Genomic DNA, 25,433 nt, shown 5'->3' on the forward strand with positions numbered 1-25,433 from the left:
CTGTTCCCTATGGAGCTCTGGCACAGCTCCTAGTCCTACAACAGAATGCTTCTAGCCAGTCATGCATTGCATAGATGTCTGAATGAGACATTACAGTTATAAGCAGCCCTGTGAAGGCACACAGTGTCTATTTGGCCCTCTGTGATAAGGAGTGACCCCTTCTTTAGAACATCAGTTCAGACACCTGAATGTTGCATTTGGGTGCTCCAGCAACATAATGTTGTATTACAGATTAAATGAAAGTAAATATCCAAGGATGAATCCTTCATAAATGAAGCCCAAGCTTCCAAAAGCTCATCCATCAAGATGGTATTTTGTAATATAGCCACTAACAACCTTCCAGAGGCCCTTGGAGCATACAAAGCCACCAGGTAGTACTGGCCACAGACTAAGGCTAGCCATCTCATATGATTATGGAGGAAAACCTGAAGTCAGCACAATGAATACAAGTCAAAACCAGATATTACATGTCAGACAAGACAGCATTTTATTAATACGAAAGTGCACAACACAGTTGACAGTTTACATAGTGAGGGGCTATACATTAGTGATACCAGATTTGTGAAGAGGAGCAGAAACACCCAAAAATAAGACCAAGTCCAATATTAGAGAGAACTAATGTCATATGGTCCATTGCCAGTTACTGGCCCTCAGATCAAGATGGCAGTTATCCATTAATGTGATCATGTGTCAACGGAAGCTTGGATTTTACTCATTAATGGAATCTCCCACATTGGCTTCTGGCTCCTCATGTTGGCTACTTAACATTTGGGAATAAAAACCACCAACCAGCCAATTTAGTGTTGTGTTGTTTATGATGTAGGTCAGCATATCATGCTTACTAGCCTTTATTCTTGTGAACTTGTCCTTTGTGGCGGTTAAAATGCTGGTAGACATTTCTCTGAAGGAAGAGGCAGAGTGGAAGTTTTGGTAGACATCAGCAGCCATGGCACCAACACTATGAACTTTGGTCTGAATGTTCTGTGGAAGACCTCGTACGCTGGAGACCAGAGACAAACATGTAGTCTGCAGGTGCCAAGTGAGATTTTGGGCAATAGTCAGTACGTGGGATTCTATTTGCTGTAAACGGACGTTGCATGTTATATTTTAGTATACAAGTGATGCCTAGAATAAGTCTTATGGGGGAATATTACCTCTGCACCCTCAGTGTCCCCACCAGCATCTTCTCCTGAGCCTCGTGTCCACTCTACCCATTTGTTGAACATGTTCTCCTGGGCATCATGGATCTTCAGACTTGCATCATTCAGGTTTTTTCTTGCGTAATCAAGCTTAAAGAAAGCAATACATTTACTTAGGTTCATGGAAGACTGGATGAGGCAGGTGTCAGTATATGCAATACACTTGTGTAATTTATCCCCTATAAGGCTGGGGTCACACATGGCGTAAGACAATACGCCACGTATTATACGTCCGTACTACGGCCGTAATACGGAGAAATGTTCCCAAAATAGTGATCCGTAGTCAGGGTGTGTCAGCGTATTTTGCGCATGGCATCCTCCGTATGTAATCCGTATGGCATCCGTACTGCGAGATTTTCGCGCAGGCTTGCAAAACCGACATCTAATGGATTTATGTGCTCAAATGTTCGGGAAAACACATATACAGTGTGTATATATATATATATATATATATATATATATATATATATATATATATATATATATATATATATATATATATATATATTAGTCTGTATTTAGATTTCATTCAGCGCGATATCTGTGAACAGCCGGTAATTCAATTGCCGGCTTTTCATTTCTCCTGCACAAACCCGACAGGATATGAGACATGGTTTACATACAGTAAACCATCTCATATCCCCCTTTTTTTTTTGCATATTCCACACTACTAATGTTAGTAGTGTGTATGTGCAAAATTTCTGCGCTGTAGCTGCTAAAATAAAGGGTTAAATGGCGGAAAAAATTGGCGTGGGCTCCCGCGCAATTTTCTCCGCCAGAGTGGTAAAGCCAGTGACTGAGGGCAGATATTAATAGCCAGGAGAGGGTCCATGGTTATTGGCCCCCCCGTGGCTAAAACCATCTGCCCCCAGCCACCCCAGAAAAGGCACATCTGGAAGATGCGCCTATTCTGGCACTTGGCCACTCTCTTCCCACTCCCTGTAGCGGTGGGATATGGGGTAATGAAGGGTTAATGCCACCTTGCTATTGAAAGGTGACATTAAGCCAGATTAATAATGGAGAGGCGTCAATTATGACACCTCTCCATTATTAATCCAATTGTAGGAAAGGGTTAAAAAACACACATGATTGAAAAGTATTTTAATGAAATAAACACAGCGGTTGTTGTAATAATTTATTGTTCTCTCAAATCCATTTGCAGTCCCTCGCTTGGCAACATAATAAACGCACAAGATACATACCTTCTGATGTACTGTCAGGTCCAACGATGTAATCCATCTGAAGGGGTTAACTAATATTACAGGCAGGAGCCCTGCTAAATGCAGCGGTGCTCCGTGCCTGTAATCCCCGGCGAATGAATGAAATGTAGGTCATTGACCTACATTTCATTCATTCGCGGTGAGGCGCCCTCTGGTGGATGTTCTCATGAACTGCAGCCTGGGAACTTTTTCCCACGCTCCAGGTCATATGAGGACATCCAGCAGAGGGCGCATCACCGCGACTGAAGGAAATGTAGGTCAATGACCTACATTTCATTCATTCGCCGGGGATTACAGGCACGGAGCACAGCTGCATTTAGCAGGGCTCCTGCCTGTAATATTAGTTAACCCCTTCAGATGGATTACATCGTTGGACCTGACAGTACATCAGAAGGTATGTATCTTGTGCGTTTATTATGTTGCCAAGCGAGGGACTGCAAATGGATTTGAGAGAACAATAAATTATTACAACAACCGCTGTGTTTATTTCATGAAAATACTTTTCAATCATGTGTGTGTGTTTAACCCTTTCCTACAATTGGATTAATAATGGAGAGGTGTCATAATTGACGCCTCTCCATTATTAATCTGGCTTAATGTCACCTTCCAATAGCAAGGTGGCATTAACCCTTCATTACCCCATATCCCACCGCTACAGGGAGTGGGAAGAGAGTGGCCAAGTGCCAGAATAGGCGCATCTTCCAGATGTGCCTTTTCTGGGGTGGCTGGGGGCAGATGTTTGTAGCCACGGGGGGGCCAATAACCATGGACCCTCTCCTGGCTATTAATATCTGCCCTCAGTCACTGGCTTTACCGCTCTGGCGGAGAAAATTGCGCGGGAGCCCACGCCAATTTTTTCCGCCATTTAACCCTTTATTTCAGCAGCTACAGCGCTGAAATTTTGCACATACACACTACTAACATTAGTAGTGTGGAATATGCAAAAAAAAAAAAGGGGATATGAGATGGTTTACTGTATGTAAACCATGTCTCATATCCTGTCGGGTTTGTGCAGGAGAAATGAAAAGCCGGCAATTGAATTACCGACTTTTCACTAACAGCGCAGCGTATTTCTCGCAAGTCACACTGCTGGTCCGTGTGGAATCCGTATTTTTCTCGCCCCCATAGACTTTCATTGGCGTATTATTTGCGCAATACGCTGACAAACGCAGCATGCTGCGATTTTGTACGGCCGTAGAACGCCGTATAATACTGAACCGTAATATACGGCTAATAGGAGCAGCCCCATTGAGAAGCATTGTGCCGTATGTAATGCGAGTTTTACGTACGTAGTTTTTGCGCTCTTACGTACGTAAAACACGCATGTGTGACCCCAGCCTAAGAGTTACTGCCAAGAACCGTTATGTTTGACTGGTACTCCCACGTCAGTCAACATTAAAGGAAAGCTGCATTCAAAGACTCATGGAGGTTATGACATGTTTAACCCCTTAATGACCGCAAATAAGTCTTTCAACTAACCTATGATAAGAGAATAGCATCCACATACAGGTGACAATCCAGCAGCTGTCCACTATAGCTGACAACTTGCTGTATCAGCCACGATCAGTGTTGGTATCGTCCACATCTGTTTAACCCCTTAGATGCTGCCAATAGTGACTGTGTAATGAGCTGGCCGGCTCTGACTGTTCTGTGATCATTGACAGAATCTGTGACAGACACTGCCCCCGTGTGGCCTGAAGTTGTACCTATGTCGAATGTGATTACAGGGAAACAAACTGTATTTGCAAAACTCCCCCCTGCTGTGTCATGTGATCAGGAAGGAGAGGAAGAGAGAGCCCGGGAAACTTCTCTGTGCAGAGAGAAGTCTGTGTATGCTGGTGCCCTCCTGTAGATGCGACATAGGAGATTGCCTGGACGATTCCCCTCTCTTGAAAGCTGACTTCCAGATTGTTCCCAGCTCCCACACTGCGGAGCACTCAGCGGTGACATCTCCACAGATCCTGAACCCACGAACTGTAAGCGGGTCCTCTGTTGAGAGGCCGAACATTCCACCCCTACCTGCCGTACCCCAAGGACTACAGTTTGGACCTGAGAGACGTAATTTTGTTTAATCCCTGTTTTCTCTTTGGCTGGAGCGTCCCCCTGCAGTGACAGGCCTGCGACGTGGGAAGATAACCTTCTGGAGCAAAGAGACTGGTAACGTGTGGATAGGGAAAGTGAGGGACAGTTTGTATTACACGTTATTTCTGTGGATAGGCATATTTTGTGTTGTTTATTATTGTGTTCCGCTGTGTTAAGGAAAAATGTATAACAGTAAAGATATGTTTGTTAAAATGGAATCTGGGTGTGGAAGTTTTGCTGAGCCAGATCATGGATATACATGGGCGAACTTGCCCTCGTCCACTTCAACTGCATCATATAAATGGTTAACTGAGAGTGGGGGCTTCCTCTTTATTCAAACTGGTGCCATCAGATCATGATTGTGTGGTCCTGATGTTTGCCATGGCAATTCACGGCCAAACAGCGGCCTTAGAGTGTTGGCTGTAGTAACCTGTTCAGAAGTTAGCAGCATTTAGGTGGTAAAAATAGAAATTAAAATGTGTATCATGCCACTTTGCATTAATTCCTGAAAATCACCTGAAGGGTTAATAAACTACCTGACAGCAGTATTTAATATAGGTCAGGGGGTGCCGTTTTTAAAATGGTTCCACAATATATAGAACTCTAAGTCACATCAGACCTGGATATGTCCCAAGAATATATAAATTTGTAGATCTCCTTGGGGGGGGGGGGGGTGGAATAGAAAAAAAAATAAAATATATATATATATATATATATATATATATATATATATATATACACACATACAGTGCCTACAAGTAGTATTCAACCCCCTGCAGATTTAGCAGGTTTAATAAGATGCAAATAAGTTAGAGCCTTCAAACTTCAAACAAGAGCAGGATTTATTAACAGATGCATAAATCTTACAAACCAAAAAGTTTTGTTGCTCAGTTAAATTTTTATAAATTTTAAACATAAAAGTGTGGGTCAATTATTATTCAACCCCTAGGTTTAATATTTTGTGGAATAACCTTTGTTTGCAATTACAGCTAATAATCGTCTTTTATAAGACCTGATCAGGCCGGCACAGGTCTCTGGAGTTATCTTGGCCCACTCCTCCATGCAGATCTTCTCCAAGTTATCTAGGTTCTTTGGGTGTCTCATGTGGACTTTAATCTTGAGCTCCTTCCACAAGTTTTCAATTGGGTTAAGGTCAGGAGACTGACTAGGGCACTGCAACAACTTGATTTTTTTCCTCTTGAACCAGGCCTTGGTTTTCTTGGCTGTGTGCTTTGGGTCGTTGTCTTGTTGGAAGATGAAATGATGACCCATCTTAAGATCCTTGATGGAGGAGCGGAGGTTCTTGGCCAAAATCTCCAGGTAGGCCGTGCTATCCATCTTACCATGGATGCGGACCAGATGGCCAGGCCCCTTAGCTGAGAAACAGCCCCACAGCATGATGCTGCCACCACCATGCTTGACTGTAGGGATGGTATTCTTGGGGTTGTATGCAGTGCCATCCAGTCTCCAAACGTCACGTGTGTGGTTGGCACCAAAGATCTCGATCTTGGTCTCATCAGACCAGAGAACCTTGAACCAGTCAGTCTCAGAGTCCTCCAAGTGATCATGAGCAAACTGTAGACGAGCCTTGACATGACGCTTTGAAAGTAAAGGTACCTTACGGGCTCGTCTGGAACGGAGACCATTGCGGTGGAGTACGTTACTTATGGTATTGACTGAAACCAATGTCCCCACTGCCATGAGATCTTCCCGGAGCTCCTTCCTTGTTTTCCTTGGGTTAGCCTTGACTCTTCGGACAAGCCTGGCCTCGGCACGGGAGGAAACTTTCAAAGGCTGTCCAGGCCGTGGAAGGCTAACAGTAGTTCCATAAGCCTTCCACTTCCGGATGATGCTCCCAACAGTGGAGACAGGTAGGCCCAACTCCTTGGAAAGGGTTTTGTACCCCTTGCCAGCCTTGTGACCCTCCATGATCTTGTCTCTGATGGCCTTGGAATGCTCCTTTGTCTTTCCCATGTTGACCATGTATGAGTGCTGTTCACAAGTTTGGGGAGGGTCTTAAATAGTCAGAAAAGGCTGGAAAAAGAGATAATTAATCCAAACATGTGAAGCTCATTGTTCTTTGTGCCTGAACTACTTCTTAATACTTTAGGGGAACCAAACAGAATTCTGGTGGGTTGAGGGGTTGAATAATAAATGACCCTCTGAAAAAACTTTTCCCAATTTAAAAAAAAAATAAACAAAGAAATAACATTCTTTTTTGCTGCAGTGCATTTCACACTTCCAGGCTGATCTACAGTCCAAATGTCACAATGCCAAGTTAATTCCAAATGTGTAAACCTGCTAAATCTGCAGGGGGTTGATTACTACTTGTAGGCACTATATATATATATATATATATATATATATATATATATATATATATATATATATACACACATACACACACACACACACCATTTTTTAAACCTCCTAAAATGCTAACAAAAATAAGAACAGTTTACAAATGTGGGAAAGCAGACGTGGGAAATGTTATGCTGGGGTATGACTGTTAGATTATAAGGATCATTAAAAGTTTAAGAATTGCTAATTTTTAAAAATTTCTCCAATTTGATATTTTTTTTTATAAATAAGCACAAAACATATCAACCTACATTTACCATTATCATAAAGTATAATGTGTCAAAAAAAAAAGTCTCAAAAACACTGGGATTTGAAGCGTTCCAGAGTTACCATGTAAAGTGACACTGGTAAGATTCCAAAAATTTGGCTCTGTCACTAAGGGGTTAAGGCTACAAGTACATTTACTAACCAGGCTGACAGTGCTCTGGAACTGAGCAATGGCCTTTTGACTCCTGCATTTTGCATCTTTGATCCTGGTCAAAGCCTGTTGATAAGAACGCTTGCGGACCTTAGTAGAGAGGGACCCCAGGCGCACGTAGTAACCAGGCTCATCTTGGGACACCTCAAAGCCTTCTGTCTTCGTTGCTTCCTTAGCTGTAATTAAGAAGGAAGTTATGCCCATATAGTCAACATGGAAGGTTCTTGAAGCACTCCCAGCAATGATCCTTTTACTATATTGCAATCCTACTATACTGAGCTGTGAACTTGCAATTGCTAATTTTTCCGGTCTACCCAGTTAATTTTTCCATTAGTTCTATGACATGTGATCAACAGATCATAGAAGGCTTCAGCTAGTCAAAAAAGAAACAGGATGCCTCTTCCCTGTCACTGAGTCCCTGGTGGAAGAAGGAGCAAAGCAGCTGGGTCAGGAGTTACAGGGATGACTGCAGGGAAAAAGAATAAGACTGGCGTTGCTACAAAGTAGAGAAAAGAAGTAGTAACTGGGTAGAAAGTCACAATGAGCAGTTCAGTGCTATATAAAGTGTGAAGGATAAAACCTTGGATGAAGAGATTCTGTAAAGAAACCCAGACAAGCTAGTATTTGGACTGCCTCATCAAGTCAATCTCCCTTGGGCACACAAGTTGGCAGGCCTGGTAGATTTTGGCTTACCCAACTCCTCATGTGTTGGTGGCAGGTAGTGTTCCAGGAGAGATTCAGACCTTGTTAGTGCAGAATCCACATGGTTGCTCATGATCTTCACGACACGGCTTCCCAGGACAGTGTTAGTGCTGCCATGTACAACAGCCCTAGTCATCTCCATACCACCTTGCACAGCTCCCTTCGTTTTATCCACTACTCCTGTGATACTATGGATTACAGCATCTCTGGCACCAACAGCGGCTTCTGAGGCATTAGCCACAACCTAAGATATACAAGATGGCACTTGTGTAATCTAACATGAAGTGAAATTTAAGGGTCGCCATCATTTTAGCAGCTTACCTTTCCAGGAGGCTGATGCAGAATAGGCAACTTCTCCTCAATCTTGTCCAGTCCAATACAGGCCATATTAGCCCAGTTCACTATGTATTGATTTAGGCCTTCGCCGGAATTTTTTGGAGAGTCTGAAAACTATACATTTTTGGAAAGGTTATAGTATAAGCAATACGAAAAACAATGTTTCCATTTGCCCCGAGTCCCACGTGACCGCCATATTGGATTTTACAAAATGGCTGACGTAAAACCAATTTTCGTTAATATCTCAGCTTATAAATAACATAAAAATAAAATTTGACAGCTAAACATACATTTTAGGATGGTCCGGATACAACTCACTGTTGTCCGAAAGCAAGCGATTTACCAACGTTGGAGCCTTACCACTGCTACCAGAGCTAGCACACGAGTGGTCAACCTTGCTGACTGTGATCATGCAAGCAAGTGAACTGAGGAAGTTGACTGTTGGTGAAGATCATCCCACTGTTGTTTCATTTGATATGGCTCTGTATGAGAAGGTTGTCCAACTTCTAGATGCAAGACCTGATCTGAAACGCACCGTTGTTCCACGACTGGGAGAGCTACATGTTGTAATGGCTGCCCTGCGTGCTCTGGGTACCTCTACGGAGAACTCGGGTATTGATGATGCATGGATAGAAGGTGATGTGTATGGGTCTGCAACAACAAGGCAAATACTGAAATGTACCCATTACAAGCGTGCTCTTCGTGCTCACACATATACATATGTTGCTCTGTATGAACTGTTGCTGGACGAGTTCTTCATTGATAATCCAGAACTAAAACAGGTGTGTTTGATGGCAACAGAGGGAATTGAAGCTGCCTGTTCTGAGGAAAACAAGAACACAAAAAGTAAGTCAGTGAAACAAGCAAGCACTTCCCTACTAGAGGCCTTGACCACTGCTGACATAATCACAGTCTTTCAAACATGGGTGAAACAGAGATCCAAAAATGCAATGTTCAAGTCAATGATGAACTACCTACAGCGAGTGGAAACAATCCTTTTATTTGTTGCTGCAACCAGGAATGCAGACCTTGAGCTTCATCTTCAAGCCGGAGAGCAGCTCAGCAAGCTCTTCTTTGCATTTGACCGGATGAAATACAAGCGATTGTGGCCAAGGTATATCACGGACATGCATGACCTTAAAATAAATCACCCTCAAACATGGGAAGAAATGAAAGCGGGTAACATTTCAGTCACGAAAAGTGCTATCCCATTTGTATCCATTGGGGCGGACCATGCATGCGAGCATCTGAACAAGCTGATGAAAATCCATGCTGGCATAGTCGGCATCTCGAACAATGCCAATGCTCGTCAGAGATTCTTCATGGCCACACCTGAACTCTCCCGAGTTGTCAAAGAATATACCAGACAGTTTGATTTAGAACGTGACAAAACCAGAGAGCATCACGATCTTGGGCCAAGTGCAGTCAAGAAGTGTCATCATGTTATTGACAAGATTAAGGAAGCAATTTTGAAACATGGCAACCCATTTGCTGTTGTAGGTGACAAGTTGCACAATGTAATCACCCATGCCTACATCGCTGATGAGTACGTAAAAATGATCCTGAATGCAGATGAGACAGGTCAAAAGCTGTATGAAGACTATGTGTTGGCGCGAATCAATGGGGATGTTAGCCTATGGGCACCAGTAAAGAAGGAGAACAACAGGATGTTCATGTCGGCAAACAAGAAAACCACAGTAAAACTCCGAGACAAGACTGTTGATCTTAAGGAGACCAAGGACTTGTATGGAAGAATGATGGTTTTGGCAAGGTCCAACAGAGACATAAACCAGAAAGTGGCCATTGGGAACTACGAATTCACTCTGACCCCAAGAGCCTTTTTTGCTCCAGATGGTACAATGTTACCATGCCATGACAAATCAAAACTGATCAGTCTCCTTAACAAGTTGGTTATAGTAGAAACTCCACAGAAAGATCTGCAGCCAGAAGATAGGATGGACACAAGATCAGATGCTCCAAGTCGCAAGATAGCCCTGGTAGATGGAATGGTTCTTCTGCAAAAGATGGCCAAGAAACCGGCAACACTAGTGACAGTCAAAGATCTCAGTTACTGCTTCAATGACAGGCTTATGTCTCTCACAGAAAATTACGATGAAATAATCCTTGTGTTTGATACGTATAGGGAAAATTCTCTCAAGGATGCTACCAGGGATAAAAGAAGAAAAGGAAAGGCACCAATTCAGTACCAGGTCAGAGATGAAACAAACATTAATCATATTCCAATGAACAGGTTCCTTTCACATGACAAGACAAAGGCTGACCTGACCAACTATCTTGCTGCAAAGACTCTAGAGTTCAACAGTTCATCACAAAAACTAGTCATCACTTGTTCTTCAGGGTGTACCAGGAGCAACAAAAACTTAGTTTTCGACGACAATCACGAAGAAGCAGACACACTGTTGATCTACCAAGCTGTCTTGGCAACACAACGAAACCCACCGGATGCAAGGATGGTTTTCTTCTCCCCTGATACCGATGTACTGGTGTTGGTCATAGCTAACTATGACCTCATGCTGAAGAATACATCGATTTCAATGGTCTCTGGGATGATCGAGATAGAGCCAATAAGGCGAGTCATAGGGGCAGGCAGAGCAAAGGCTTTGACAGCCTTCCATGCATTCACTGGTGCTGACACAACTGGAAGGTTCTCTCGAATTGGCAAAGCAATCTGGCTGCAAGCTTACATGAACGCAACACCAGATGTAATCAGTTCTCTGCAGATGCTTTCGACTGAAAAAGAAGTGAGCGAAACTATGTTGTCAACTCTTGCTACCTTCGTATGTTTTGCTTACTCTCCAAAAGGCATTTTTATTAAGAATATTCCCGAACTGCGATGGCATCTATTTTGCAAGCATATGGCAGAAAGTGACAGGTTACCTCCTACACTCGGAGCTCTAAAACAACATGTCCTCAGAGTCCATATCCAAGCCAGAGTGTGGGGACAAGCTAACATTGCTTTGCAGGATTCTCAGCTGGCTCCCGAGAAGAATGGCTATCACAAAGGGTTGGATGGACAGTTGAAACCAACCATGACAGATGTTCTTCCAGCTCCAAAAGCAATAATCGAGATGATTAGTTGTCAATGCAAACATGACTGTTCTTCTTCAAGGTGTTCGTGCCGAAAAAATAACTTATCCTGTACCGATCTTTGTCAGTGTGACAGCGAGTGTATGAATGACGAGGACACTCAGACCAAATATGAAACTGATGATGACAGTGATGGTGGCGATATGTAAAGACACTCTGGTTGTTCAAAAGTTAAAAACATTAACTCTCTGCTTTTCGAGTTCGAAAATTTGTTCAAATATAAACCGATACAATTTGTAGTCGTATATAGAGTATTTATTTGGATACCACTGCATTTCTTAGTACTCAAAATGTATGTTTAGCTGTCAAAATTTAAGTTTTACGTTACTTACAAGCTGAGATATTAACGAAAATCGATGTAAATCAGCCATTTTGTAAAATCCAAGATGGCGGCCACTTAGGACTCGGGGCAAATGGAAACATTGTTTTTCTTATTGCTTATACCATAGCCTTTCCAAAAATGTACATATTTGAAACTCTCCAGAAAATTCCGGCGAAATTACATAGTGAACCGGACTATATTGTTTGCCACAGAAACTGAGGGGAAGAAAGAGACATTGATGCAATAGTCATCTGTGTACAGAAGGCAGCAGAGACCTGAGTATTACTAGGACTGGTGCGATATAGGAAGTAGGCAATTACCTAAAAGCCTGGGTGTCATGACCAGAGTGGAGAAGTTACAGTTAAGTTGGTCTTGGATTTCTGGTTAGAGGGGAAAGCCATTTAAGGCTTTTTTCTCCCCATTGAGGGCATTTCAGTTAGCTTTTAGCTTGCACTATACATCAGGCTGCTGAATGAGGTGAATGGAATTGTCAGCAGGCTTTTGATGTGCAATTTGAGGGCAGCATGAGGTAGTGGCAGAGACACGGATTTCTTCAATGTGTCACAACAGGTATTTTATCAGCAGCAGATCACTGCAGACATATCAGCCTGGACATCTTCTGGTCCAACCTCACCCCCAGCACGGATTAGTAGCTTACTGGCAATATACACTGAGGTAAACTAGCAAACACTGATCACAACTGCTGCACCCAGAAGATTATGGATAGATGGCAAAAATTAGGGCTCATACCCCTCTGAATGGGGGGGGGGGGTCCAATATTGTTCCTGAGAAGTGGGACTAGCGTCATGAGACTACAATAAGATTTTCTTCACCTAGCACTTTTAACAAACTTTTCCATAGAGAAATTCTAGTTTAAACAGTTTTCTAAGGAAATATTCTGCAATATACGGTATTAGATATAAATGTGAAAGATCTATATAATCAGTGCTTTCCATGTATAGTTTACTGTATGTTTAATAAATCTGAAAAGTGGTATGGATCCCCTATGATTTTATTAACCAGCTGGGGGCTGATGTTAAATACCCATGGAGCATCCCAGGTTATTAGCCCCTTCACGACATGCCCCATTCTGGTACGGCACATGTCGTGTCTCCCCTTTGATGTGGGCTCACTGCTGGAGCCCACATCAAAGTCGCGACATGTCAGCTGTTATGTACAGCTGACATGTGTGCTCAATAGTGGCAGGTGGAATAGTGATCCACCTGCAGCTATTAAGAAGTTAAATGTTGCTGTCAAACGCTGACAGCGGCATTTAACTACCGCTTTTGGCAGAGCGGCCGGAAATGTGTGTATTGCCGACCCTGTCACATGATCGGGGGGGCAGCGATGCATCGGCATAGTAACCAGAGGTCTCCTTGAGACCTCTATGGTTACTGATGCCGGCTTGCTATGAGTGTCACCCTGTGGTTGGCACTCATAACAAGCCTGCAATTCAGCTACATAGGAGCTATCTGATGATCGCTGCCATGTAGCAGAGCCGATCAGGCTATGCCAGCTTCTAGCCTCCCCAGGAGGCTATTGAAGCATGGTAAAAGTAAAAAAAGTTTTTTTTAAATATGAAAAAAAAACAAACCAAAAAAAAAAAAAAACACACCAAGGTTACTTACCGGTAGCCGGTTTTTCCAGAGCCCATGACAGCACACCTGAGAGAGGGATCCGCCCAGTCAGGACAGGAAACCTACTGAAATAAAAGGGCGGTACCTCTCCCTTGCTTCAGTTGGTTTTCAGAGCATGAGAGGCCCCCTTGGTTAGTACATAGTAATCCATCACCACATCATAATTATAACAAAATACACCCAGCTAAAAAGTGCGCACCAAAGGGTGAAAAAAAAAGAAGGGAGGGAATATACAGGTGCTGTCATGGGCTCCGGAAAAAACGGCTACCGGTAAGTAACCTTTGTGTTTTCCCATCTCCCATGACAGCACACCTGAGAGATTTTTGGAGAAAGAACCACCTTAGGGAGGGACCACCGCTTGTAGCACCCTTCTACCAAAGGTAAGGTCAGACGAGGAGGATAGATCTAGCCGGTAGTGTCTAAAGAAGGTAGACGGAGAGGACCAGGTAGCGGCCTTACAAATTTGATCTATCGATACCTCTGCTTTTTCTGCCCAGGAAGTAGCCACGGCCCTGGTGGAGTGAGCCTTGATGCCATCAGGGATCGGGGCGCCACAGGAAGCATAGGATAAGGAAATAGCCTCCCTAATCCATCTAGCAATAGTACCCTTGGATACCCCATATCCCTTCCTACTACCCTGGAAGGCTACAAATAGGGATTGATCCTTCCTCCACTAACTAGTCAAGGATATGTACTGCAAAATAGTTCTCCTTACATCCAGTGTATGAAATTTCGCCTCCCCTGGGTTCTTAGGATTATTACAAAAAGAGGGTAACACAATCTCCTGACTCCTATGGAATTTAAGTACAACTTTCGGAAGGTATGCCGGATCTGGTCTGAGTACTACCCGGTCATCAAAAATTTGCGTGTAAGGAGGGGAGACGGACAGGGCCTGTAAGTCACTCACTCTACGGGCTGATGTTAACGCTACCAGGAGCACTGTTTTAAGAGTGAGTATCTTTAACGATGATTCCTGCAGGGGTTCAAATGGACTGTTGGTTAGAGGATCTAATACCAGATTTAAATCCCACGGGGGAACTCTGAATTTCTACTGGTCTAGACCTACTACAGGATTTAATAAAGCGGGACACCCATCTATTGGAGGCAAGATTGCAATTATATAAGGCTCCTAATGCCGAAATCTGGACCTTAAGCGTACTAGTTGCCAACCCCAGTTGTAAACCCGCTTGTAAAAATTCTAAGATGGTACCCACAGGAGCTTTATCCCCCAAAGGTTGCCCCGAAAAATCCAGAAATTTTTTCCGTTCTACCATAAATTCTCGATGTTACTGGTTTTCTACTTTTTAATAAGGTGGAGACTAACCCCGGCGAAAACCCCCGCCTACTCAGTAATGCCCTCTCAAATTCCAGGCTGCAAGATGAAAGCCTTTCACCTGAGAGTGGCATATTGGGCCCTGGGTAAGCAGGTCCGGAATCTCTGGTAGAATCCACGGATCGGTTATAGACATTTGTCTCAGGAGGGAGAACCAAGGTCTTTTCGGCCAAAATGGAGCAATCAAGATTACCCTCGCTTGCTCCATTCTGATCTTTCGCACCACTGCTGGAATCATCGCTATCGGTGGAAACACATAAGCGAGACTGAAATCCCATTGTATTTGCAGAGCATCTACCGCGAAGGGATTCTCCCTCGGGTCTAACGAACAGAACCTGTCTACCTTCCTGTTGTTTAGAGTGGCAAATAAATCTATTACAGGTATGCCCCAGGCCTGCACTATCTGTTGAAACACCCAGGGATTTAAAGACCACTCCCCCTGCGGCTTAGGTAGTCTGCTCTCGTATTCTCTACTCCCCTTATGTGGAGAGCAGAGAGGGATAGCAGGTGGCGCTCTGCTAGTTGTAGGAGGACAGACGCTGACTTCATTAGGGAAGGGGATCTCGTCCCCCCTTGGTGGTTGATATATGCCACCACTGCGCGATTGTCTGACATGACTGGTATGGTGACCTTGAAGGATGGGAAGGAAGTGTTTCACAGCTCTTTCTACGGCCCATAATTCTCTTAAATTTGATGCCTGCTGTGATTCTAGATGGGACCAGGATCCCTGAATTGAGCGAGTTCCTAAATGCGCCCTTCATCCTGTACCGCTTGCGTCTGTGGTGATGACCTGTTCTACCGGAGTTACCCACTGGACCCCCGACGCCAAATGATCTTTTATGGCCCACCATTTTAGGGAATCTGTTACCTCCAAAGAGAGACAGCTTGCCCTCTAAACGCCCTTTTAACCATCTTTGCGCAGATAGGACCTCCCACTGCAATAGTCTTAGATGGAACTGAGCCCATCTTACTGCGGGTATACAGGACGTCAGAGAGCCCAGCAAGGACATTGCCTTTCTCAAGGTCATTACAGGGTGTTGAACTGCTGTTTCCACAAGATTTTGAATTTTTACCAGCTAGTTTTCTGGTAGGAGACAAAGCTGACGCCTGGAGTCCAGAACCAGGCCTAGAAAGGACTGAATCAGCTCCGGCGTCAACCTTGATTTGGCGAGATTTATTTTCCACCCCAACAATTCTAGTGTCGCTATAACCTCTTTTATTTGCGACAGGCAGTGTGCCGCTGAATTCCCTATTATCAGGAAGTCATCTAGATACAGAACTATTACCACGTTCCGAGAACAGAGGAAGGACATGACCTCTGACATCAGCTTGGTAAAAATTCTTGGCGCTACTGACAGGCCGAATGGGAGGGCAGCGTACTGATAGTGCCTGAGACAACCTTGGACATAAACCGCTACCCTTAGGAATTTTTGAAAGTCTCGATGAATTGGGACGTGATAATAGGCGTCCTTTAAATCGATAGCTGCCATGAAGCACTGTGGGAACAAGAGTTTTATCGCTGTATTCACAGACTCCATTTTGAAGGAACAGTTTACTACCGATTGGTTGAGATTTTTTAAATTGACGATAGTTCTTAGTGACCCGTCTGGTTTTTTTAATAAAAAAAAAAAAAAGAGGGGAATAAAAACCTTTTCCCTGTTCTTCCCCCGGGACTTCAACCAGAACATGTTTTGATACCAGCTCCAATACCTCTGCTTCCAAGGCTAGCTCCTCTTCCGGGGTTTTTCTTTGGGGTGTTGAAACAAAAGTCTGTCGCGGTGGATAAACAAAATCTATTTTTAGGCCGTCTTTGACCACCTTCAGAGCCCAATGAGTGGGGGAGATGTTTACCCAGGCTGGGAAAAAAGATGAAAGCCTCCCCCCTACTGGCCTGGCGTCATTGGGAGGGCTTTTTAGTTGATGTTGAGGGACCTTTAAACATATATCCAGATCCCCTTCTGTCTCTGGAGTCCCAACTCCTTCTATCTCCCGGGGGGCGGCCCCTACTAAATTTGCCCCTCCGAAAATAAGGCCTTCTAAAGTCCACTGGAAAGCGAGGAAAACCCCTTTTTCCTGTCACCGGCTTTCTCCAGAATGTCCTCCAACTTTTTACCGAAGAGGAAATGGCCATCACATGGTATAGAACAGAGTCTATTCTTTGAGGGCAAGTCTCCCGGGCACCCCTTCAACCAGAGAGCACGTCTAGCCGCATTGGACAAACTTGCAGCTCTAGCCGCCAGCCTTACGGAGTCTGCTGACGAATCCACTATAAAGGCTGCCGCTCCTTTAGCCATAGCTACATTGGATAAAATTTCGTCTCTTGGAGCTTTAGATTTTAACTGCTCCTCTATTTGCTGTAACCATACAATAAGGGAACGTGAGACACAGGTTCCTGCAATTGCCGGTTTTAGACCGCCTGCGGTTGCTTCCCAGGTGTGTCTTAGGAATCCGTCCGCTTTTTTATCTAAGGGGTCCCTTAACCCCTTCATGACCGTGGGATTTTTCGTTTTTCCATTTTCGTTTTTCACTCCCCTCCTTCCCAGAGCCATAACTTTTTTATTTTTCCGTCAATTTGGCCATGTGAGGGCTTATTTTTTGCGGGACGAGTTGTACTTTTGAATGACACCATTGGTTTTACCATGGCGTGTACTAGAAAACGGGAAAAAAATTCCAAGTGCGGTAAAATTGCAAAAAAAGTGCAATCCCACACTTGTTTTTTGTTTGTTTTTTTGCTAGGTTCACTAAATGATAAAACTGACCTGCCATTATGATTCTCCAGGTCAGTACGAGTTCATAGACACCAAACATGTCTAGGTTATTTTTCACCTAAGTGGTGAAAAAAAATTCCAAACTTTGCAAAAAAAATAAATAAAATTGCGCCATTTTCCGATACCTGTAGCGTCTCCATTTTTCGTGATCTGGGGTCGGGTGAGGGCTTATTTTTTGCGTGCCGAGCTGGCGTTTTTAATAGCATTTTGGTGCAGATACGTTCTTTTGATCGCCCGTTATTGCATTTTAATGCAATGTCGCGGCGACCAAAAAAACGTAATTCTGGCGTTTCAATTTTTTTTTCTCGTTACGCCGTTTTGCGATCAGGTTAATGCTTTTTTTTTTATTGATAGATCGGGCGATTCTGAACGCGGCGATACCAAATGTGTAGATTTGATATTTTTTTATTGATTTATTTTGATTGGGGCGGAAGGGGGGTGATTTAAACTTTTATATTTTTTTTACTTTTTTTTTTTAACTTTTGCCATGCTTCTATAGCCTCCATGGGAGGCTAGAAGCAGGCACAGCCCGATCGGCTCTGCTACATAACAGCGATCATCAGATCGCTGCTATATAGCAGAATTGCAGGTGTGCTGTGAGCGCCGACCACAGGGGGGCGCTCACAGCCACTGGCGATCAGTAACCATAGAGGTCTCAAGGACCTCTATGGCTACAATATACAAGCATCGCCGACCCCCGATCATGTGACAGGGGTCGGCGATGCGCTCATTTCCGGCCGCCCGGATGCGGTAGTTAAATGCCGCTGTCTGCGTTTGACAGCGGCATTTAACTAGTTAATAGCGGCGGGTGATCGCGATTTCACCCGCCGCTATTGCGCGCACATGTCAGCTGTAAAAAACAGCTGACATGTCGCGACTTTGATGTGCGCTCACCGCCGGAGCGCACATCAAAGCAGGGGACCCGACATCGGACGGTATAGTACGTCCGATGTCGGGAAGGGGTTAATACACCAGAGTCTTCTAAGGGAAGGGATAGCTTTTTAGAAGATTTAGCTACTGCGCCATCAATTTTAGGCACTTTATCCCAAGTCTCTGAATCCTTCTCCTCAAAGGGGTAACGTCTTTTAGAAGCCGAGGGCAGATTACCCGATTTCTCCATTCTCTCTCTATAAGGGCCTTTACTTTGGAGTTAACAGGAAAGGTACTTTTTCTTTTTTCCTCCAAACCCCCGAACATAATGTCCTCCAGAGATTTGGTCGTTTTCTCATCTTTTAGGCCCATTGAAGCTCTAAGGCTTTAACCAGCTTGTCCATGTTCTCGGTAAGAAAACACGGACGGCCCCCAACATCACTATCTGAAGAGGAGGAGGAACAGGGAGACAATGGTTTCTCCTGACATTCCTCATCAGAATGAGAAACCTCGGATACAGAAACTGGTTCTGGGTCTCTACTACCCTTTTTCCTAAGGGCCGCTTTAACAGAGTCTTCTACTTCTGCTCTAATTATTGCCCTAAGACTAGAGGCAAAGTCAGGGGTCTCTTCCTGGATGGTCTTTTGGATACAATCTACACAAAGCTTTTTCTGCCACTGGACTGCCAACGGAACTCTACAGAGGGCACATTCCTTATTCTTTGTCTTGGAGCTAGCCTTCCTCGGCGCCTGCCAAGTAAACAGAAAATGTAGCCCATTACCACCAGGGTGACATTCATGAAGATCACTCACCACCCGCTGACCACAAACGGTACCGGATTCCGAGGCGGACTAGGAGCACGGGGACTGTTTCTCCTGGAGGTAGAGGAATCCTGAGACGACCGACCAGGACGATTGCCACTCCTTCCACTCGAGCGGCTATCCATTTTAGTACGCTGGTGGGCAGGTGTATCACCTGAAAGGGGCTCTTGCTGCTGCTGCTGTAATGGCTGCTGCTGAAGCTCCATACGATCCTCCATCTCTGGAATAGCTGTATGGAAATGAGCGTCGTTTCAGCGTTGATTTACCCTTAATAAAAGGTCCTCCTCCCTGCTCTCCACCTCTTCCGGTGACCATTAAGCTTCTTCTCCCCCTGAACACCGCCGGGAAGCCTGCAGCGTTACCGGAGGTTTTTTTCTCTTCATGGGCGCCGCCATCTTGGATCCGGCGCGCCGGTCTGACGTCACGCGGGCACGCCCACTCCCAGCGTACCTTGCGCGCAACATCTGCTGCGCGCCCAGAAGTCGCCCAGCTGAGGGGGAAGAGAGCGGCGTGGAAGACAGAGACCGGCCCCAGGAGTCCGGACTGTGCTGGACCGACGCCTGCACGTGCGCAAGAGCCCCACGGGATCTGCGAACGGCGCTACCGTCTCCTGAAGGCCGACATACAGGCGCCCGGGACAGGAGCGGGTAAGTGGATCTTCTATCAAAAAAAGAAACCGCCGTCTTTCAGCACAAGGGTTCCCATCAGGACAGGAAACCCAACTGAAGCGAGGGAGAGGTACCGCCCTTTTATTTCAGTAGGTTTCCTGTCCTGACTGGGCGGATCCCTCTCAAAGGTGTGCTGTCATGGGAGACGGGGGAAAAAAAAAAAAAAAAAAAAAAAAAACACATTTGGCATTGCTGCGTTCAGAATCGCCTGATCAATAAAAAAAATTTAGAACGCCAGAATTACTTTTTTGGTCGCCGCAACATTGCATTAAAATGCAATAACGGGCGATCAAAAGAACATATCTGCACAAAAGTGGCATCGGTAAAAACGTCAGCTCGGCACAAAAAAATAATCCCTCACCTGACCCGAAACCACAAAAAAAATTTAAAAATAAATAACCTAGGTATGTTTGGAATTGCACTTTTTTTTGCAATTTCACCGCACTTGGAAATTTTTTTCCTGTTTGATAGTACACAACATGTTAAAACGAATGAGGTTGTTCAAAAGTACAACTCGTCCTGCAAAAAAAAAAAAATAAGCCCCCACATGGCCATAAAAAGGAAAATTAAAAAAAAAAAAAAAAAAGTTACGACTCTGGGAAGGAGGGGAGCGAAAACGCAAAAACAAAAGGGCTGCATCTTGAAGGGGTTAAAGGGTACCAGTCACCCCCAAAATCGAAGATGAGCTAAGCCCACTGGCATCAGGGGCTTATCTACAGCATTCTGAAATCCTGAAAATGTATCCTGAAAGATAACAGGTTAGATTATACTCACCCAGAAGCGGTCTGGTCCGATGGGCGTCCTGGTCAGGGGCCTCCCATCTTAAGACAACGTCCTCTTGTATTCACTCTGCGGCTCCGGCGAAGGCGTACTTTGTCTGCCCTGTTGAGGGCAAAGTACTGCAGTGCGTAGGCCCCGGGAAAGGCCAGAGAGGCTACAGCACAGAAGGCTGTAGATAAGCCCCTGATGCCAATGGGCTTAGCTCATCTTCGATTTTGGGGGTGACAGGTTCCCTTTAATATCAGCTCACAGCTGTATGTGGCCTTTGCTGGTTATTAAAATATAATGGGGCACCCCAGATGAAGTGACATAGGGTCCCCTACAACCAGCAAGGATTAGGCACACAGCTGTGGGCTTATAATAGCCTAGGAAGGGGCCCATGGATATTGTCCCCCTCCTATACTAAAAACCATCAGCTCTAAGTAGCTCCAGAAATGGCACATCCATAAAACACACCATTTCTGGCGCTTAGCCTCACTCAACCCACTTGCCCTGGTGTGTTTGGCAAGTGGGGTGAATAGTACGGGGGTTGATGGCAGTCATGCTACACAAGCACTGTACTAGTTATACACATCACTGACATCTTTGTATCCATTTTAACATGCCACACTAATTATTCTGTATGCGGCTGATGAAATCTCAGGTTTTCGAGGAGATGAGCTGCATAAAGATACGAGTCCCTGCTCAGAGAGAAAAGATAGATTTTTTTTTCCATGAGATTGCACTCACCTGTATTTCTCACAAAAAAAAAAAAAAAAAAAAGGCGCATCACCGGTGTCAGTTTTGTGCATCATTTTTTACCACAGCCAAGCCCTTTCAAACCAAAAATTAAAGACGTGTGTTTTGCATTGACATGTGAACACCAATAGAGTAAAAAAAAACACCAGTTTTGTTTTTTGTTCTCTACAGCAAGTATGGGTAACAGACATCTGAATGAGGCCTAACAGTTCTGTAACCACCTGTCCTTCCCTGATCTCTGCCGATTTATAACAGACCACATTATGGGTATAGCTCCACGTTCAGGATTGCATCAGGATTTTCCATCAGTATTTGTAAGCCAAAACCAGGAGTGGGTGATAAATACAGAAGTGGAGCATATGTTTCTATTATACTTTTCGTCTGATTGTTCCACTCCTGGTTTTGGCTTACAAATACTGATGGAAAATCCTGACCAAATCCTGATGCAATCCTGAACGTGGAGCTATACCCTAAAGTTCAGTGTGCAGGAAAAACAGCCTAGAGCACTAGACAAAAAGAAAACTAGGGGAAAAGCCACAAGAAGCTAAACCTACTTTGAGGCTCTAGTTTCTGCAGGATTGGCCTGGCTCCGGTGATGGCCACAGACGTGATACTCCTCACACTTTTCTCTGCAATGTCACATACAGACTTCAGGTAGGGATGGTGGTCTTTAGTGGTCACGTAGGCAGAGGACACCAGGTCATATGTAGAGCTCACCAGTGGGAGGTTTATCAGCCTTACCACCACATTCTAAGGAAGAGAGAAAACATGGAAGAGTTGGACGAACAGTAATGTACTAATTATGATTATGTGAGAAATATACTTCAGTAAGACCTCCATAAAGAGCATACAAGGACCGCCAGCTACATACAGAGATAGTGACGGCTCATTTACCCCTATAGAGCCCCATTACAGATCTGACATGGAGCTACAGATCAGTCATGGGCATAATCCTCACTGAGGACACAGGAAAGTGCTGAGAACTAGAGATCTGCACCAGGCCCAGCCTGAGGGAGCCACAGCAAATCCTGGGACCATGCACCATCATATGGGAGAGCACCACACCTGGCTGCCAATATCCTGCATGAGTGGGCATCTCCCACAGGACAAGGGGGGGGGCATGGGTCATGTACACAGGGGGGGGGGGGGGGGTGTCACAAATTGTCTCCTCCCAACACATGGTGATACCATAGCAGTGACCCTGCAGCATAGCCCTGGAATTATATACACAGGAGCCATCTAACTGTAGGACTAACGGTGAAGGGGGAAGAGGGAAGGGGGTTAAGGAAATCAGAAAATGCAAAATATATAAGGATTGGCAAGCACTTAATGTTACTGGGGGTATCGAGAGAAATGTCAGAGTATAATGATTTAAAGGGACACTGTCACCCCCTCCAGCCGTTATAAACTAAAAGCCAGCTTGGGCAGCAGTAAAGCTGCATTCTACCAATGTGGCTCTTAGTTTTTGTTGCTGTTATTCCCCAAATAAAGCGTTTTATAACTTCTCCAAAACACCTTTAGACCTGGAGGCAGGTCTGAACCCCCCCCCCCTTGAAGTGCCAAACTGCCGTCAGTCATATCTTCTGGGGCGCTGGTCGCCGCCCCCCTCTGCGCTGTTTTCATCGGAAATCCGGGCCTGCGCTGTGCTCTTCTGCCTTGGGCAGGCGCATTGAGCATTGGCTGTCTGACCTCACCTGCTGGGTTGCAGACTGCGCCTGTGCGGGCACGCAGCTACTGAATCCCCGCAGTGTGTTATGCATTATGCACAGTGCGGGGCTGGAAGGCGGGGGAGCGTCTGACAAGCGCAGTGCACATGCCCAGGAATCCCAGCCCCGCACTGTGCATAATGCATAACACCGCGGGGCGGGGATTCCGTAGCCACACTGCCCGCACAGTCTGCAACCCAGCAGGTGAGGTCAGACAGCCAATGCGCCTGCCCAAGGCAGAAGAGCACAGCGCAGGAGCCGGATTTCCGAGGAAAACAGCGCTGAGGGGGCAGCGACCAGAAGATATCACTGACGGCAGTTTGGCGCTTCAAAGAGGGGGGTTCAGACCTGCCTCCAGGTCTAAAGAAAGGTATTTTGGAGAAGTTATAAAACGCTTTATTTGGGGAATAACCGCAACAAAAACTAAAAGAGCCACCTTGGTAGAATACAGCTTTACTGCTGCACAAGGTGGCTCTTTTAGTTTATAACGGCTGGAGGGGGTGACAGTGTCCCTTTAAAAAGCCAAGTTTTAGTGTGAAACATAACCAGAAGTTATAAAATGTATAAGTAATACAGACAGATAGCACTCCAGAGACTTATTAAAGGGAACCTGTCACCCCCAAAGTCAAGGTGAGCTAAGGCCACCGGCATCAGGGGCTTATCTACAGCATTCTGGAATGTTGTAGATAAGCCCCCCGATGTAACCTGAAAGATGAGAAAAAGAGGTTAGATTATACTCACCTGGGCAGTCCGATCCGATGGCCGTCTCGGTCCAGCGCCTCCCATCTTCTTGCAATGACATCCTATTCTTGTATTCACGCTCCAGCACAGGCGTACTTTGTCTGCCCTGTTGAGGGCAAAGTACTGCAGTGCGCAGGGAAAGGTCAGAGAGGCCCAGCGCCTATGCACTGCAGTACTTTGCTCTGCCCTCAACAGGACAGACAAAGTACGCTTGCTCCAGAGCCGCAGCGTGAAGGTAAGAAGAGGACATCGTAAGAAGATGGGAGGCCCCGGACCGGACTGCGACACCCATCAGACGGGACCGCCCCCCAGGTGAGTATAATCTAGCCTCCTCTTCTCATCTTTCAGGTTACAATCGGGGGCTTATCTACAGCATTCCAGAAATTCAAAGACCAAGAGAGTGACACTATAGTTAGATATAAATCTGCAACATGCCAGTAGTGTACAAGCAGGTGCCCCAATGGTCAGAAAGTTTGTAGAAGAAAAAAAAACAAAAAAAAAAAACACCCACACATCTCACCCTGCAATGGAGGAAAGAACTCAGGTCAGAATATAGAGTGAATCCCAATCCCCAGAGAACACGTAGCATGGATATTATCCTTGCTTTCTTAAGGAGGAGGTGCATAGGGATGGTGCCCCCAAAGGACCTTTACATAGCCATGGCAAATGGTCACATGGAAATCAGTCTACACCAACATTTTTCTTCTGATTGACATGTTTCACAGTGTTTTTTGTATGTGCACCCCTTCATGCCCAGTAATACCTATATAAAGGGGGGGGGGGGGTTGGTGAAGCATCTCCCTCCATGCCCAGTAGCTACTATACACAGGTGGTGGGGGAGGGTGCATCTCTCTCCATGCCCAGCAATATCTATATACAGCAGGGTAATGACAGCAGCTCCCCAGCATCACTGCACATTACTATCCCCCATTACATAAGTAGTTGTTACCTGTTGCTGCTGCACCGCCTCAGCCATGTTGCTAAGTGAAACCCTACAAAAAAAAAAGCAAAGCACAGTCACCACCAAAGGGGAGACACCGCCCCCTGCTGCCAAACTACCACAGCTGCCGTCTCAGCACTCACGTGTGCTCTGCAGGGAAGAGAAAGGGAGGAATGTCTGCTGCTCGGGCATCTCCGCTCTTATAGGCGGTAACCACGCCCACCTGTCTCCGGGAAGGCTCCCTGCGCTCAGCTGACTGGTGACGTCACGCAGTGTGCTCTCCTGACTGGTCGCGCCGTGCAGCGGTCACACAGGGTATTGCAGCTGTGTGGTGAGAGCGGTGAGCAGGGCCGTGTATGGGCTGAGGTCACGTGTACATATGGCGGTTATTGCTCCGCACAGTGGCTGCCGGTGTACTCTCTCCCTTCTCCCCATACAGGGTCCATGGCTGTCGGCCGTACGGTGGGTGGTCGCTCCTTTCTCTCCTGACCCTTCGGCTACTTTCACACTAGCGTCGTGCACTGCACGTCGCTATGCGTCATTTTGTAGAAAAAACGCATCCTGCAAAAGTGCTTGCAGGATGCGTTTTTTCTCCATAGACTTTTATTAGTGACGCAGTGTGACGCATTGCCACACGTCGCAACCGTCGTGCGACGGTTGCGTCGTGTTGCGTCGGACCGTTG

At 45.4% G+C, this 25,433-nt stretch overlaps 1 protein-coding gene across 1 annotated transcript; it reads right to left on the reverse strand.

Moving 5' to 3' along the window:
• Window positions 1-456: 456 nt before the first annotated feature.
• On the reverse strand, window positions 457-24,952 carry LOC143763819 (perilipin-2-like). Its single transcript, XM_077249308.1, has 8 exons — window positions 24,894-24,952; window positions 24,760-24,802; window positions 21,918-22,113; window positions 8,304-8,383; window positions 7,974-8,226; window positions 7,272-7,456; window positions 1,155-1,289; window positions 457-1,080 (listed from the first exon to the last, which is right to left on the reverse strand). The coding sequence occupies exons 2-8, from the start codon at window positions 24,784-24,786 to the stop codon at window positions 709-711; spliced, it is 1,248 nt and encodes a 415-aa protein (XP_077105423.1). The 5' UTR covers window positions 24,787-24,802; window positions 24,894-24,952; the 3' UTR covers window positions 457-708.
• Between the last annotated feature and the right edge of the window lie 481 nt (window positions 24,953-25,433).

Source organism: Ranitomeya variabilis, chromosome 1 (genome assembly GCF_051348905.1).
Source record: "Ranitomeya variabilis isolate aRanVar5 chromosome 1, aRanVar5.hap1, whole genome shotgun sequence".
Lineage (NCBI taxonomy): Eukaryota > Metazoa > Chordata > Amphibia > Anura > Dendrobatidae > Ranitomeya > Ranitomeya variabilis.

Bases quoted from the DNA above. Each gene is read 5' to 3' on its own strand.
- LOC143763819 (XM_077249308.1), bottom strand. From the start codon at position 24,786: ATGGCTGAGGCGGTGCAGCAGCAACAG. The intron at 22,114-24,759 runs GTAACAACTACT...TCTCTTCCTTAG, and splicing joins AGGCGGTGCAGCAGCAACAG to AATGTGGTGGTAAGGCTGAT. The intron at 8,384-21,917 runs GTAGGTTTAGCT...ATCAATACATAG, and splicing joins GCAGAAACTAGAGCCTCAAA to TGAACTGGGCTAATATGGCC.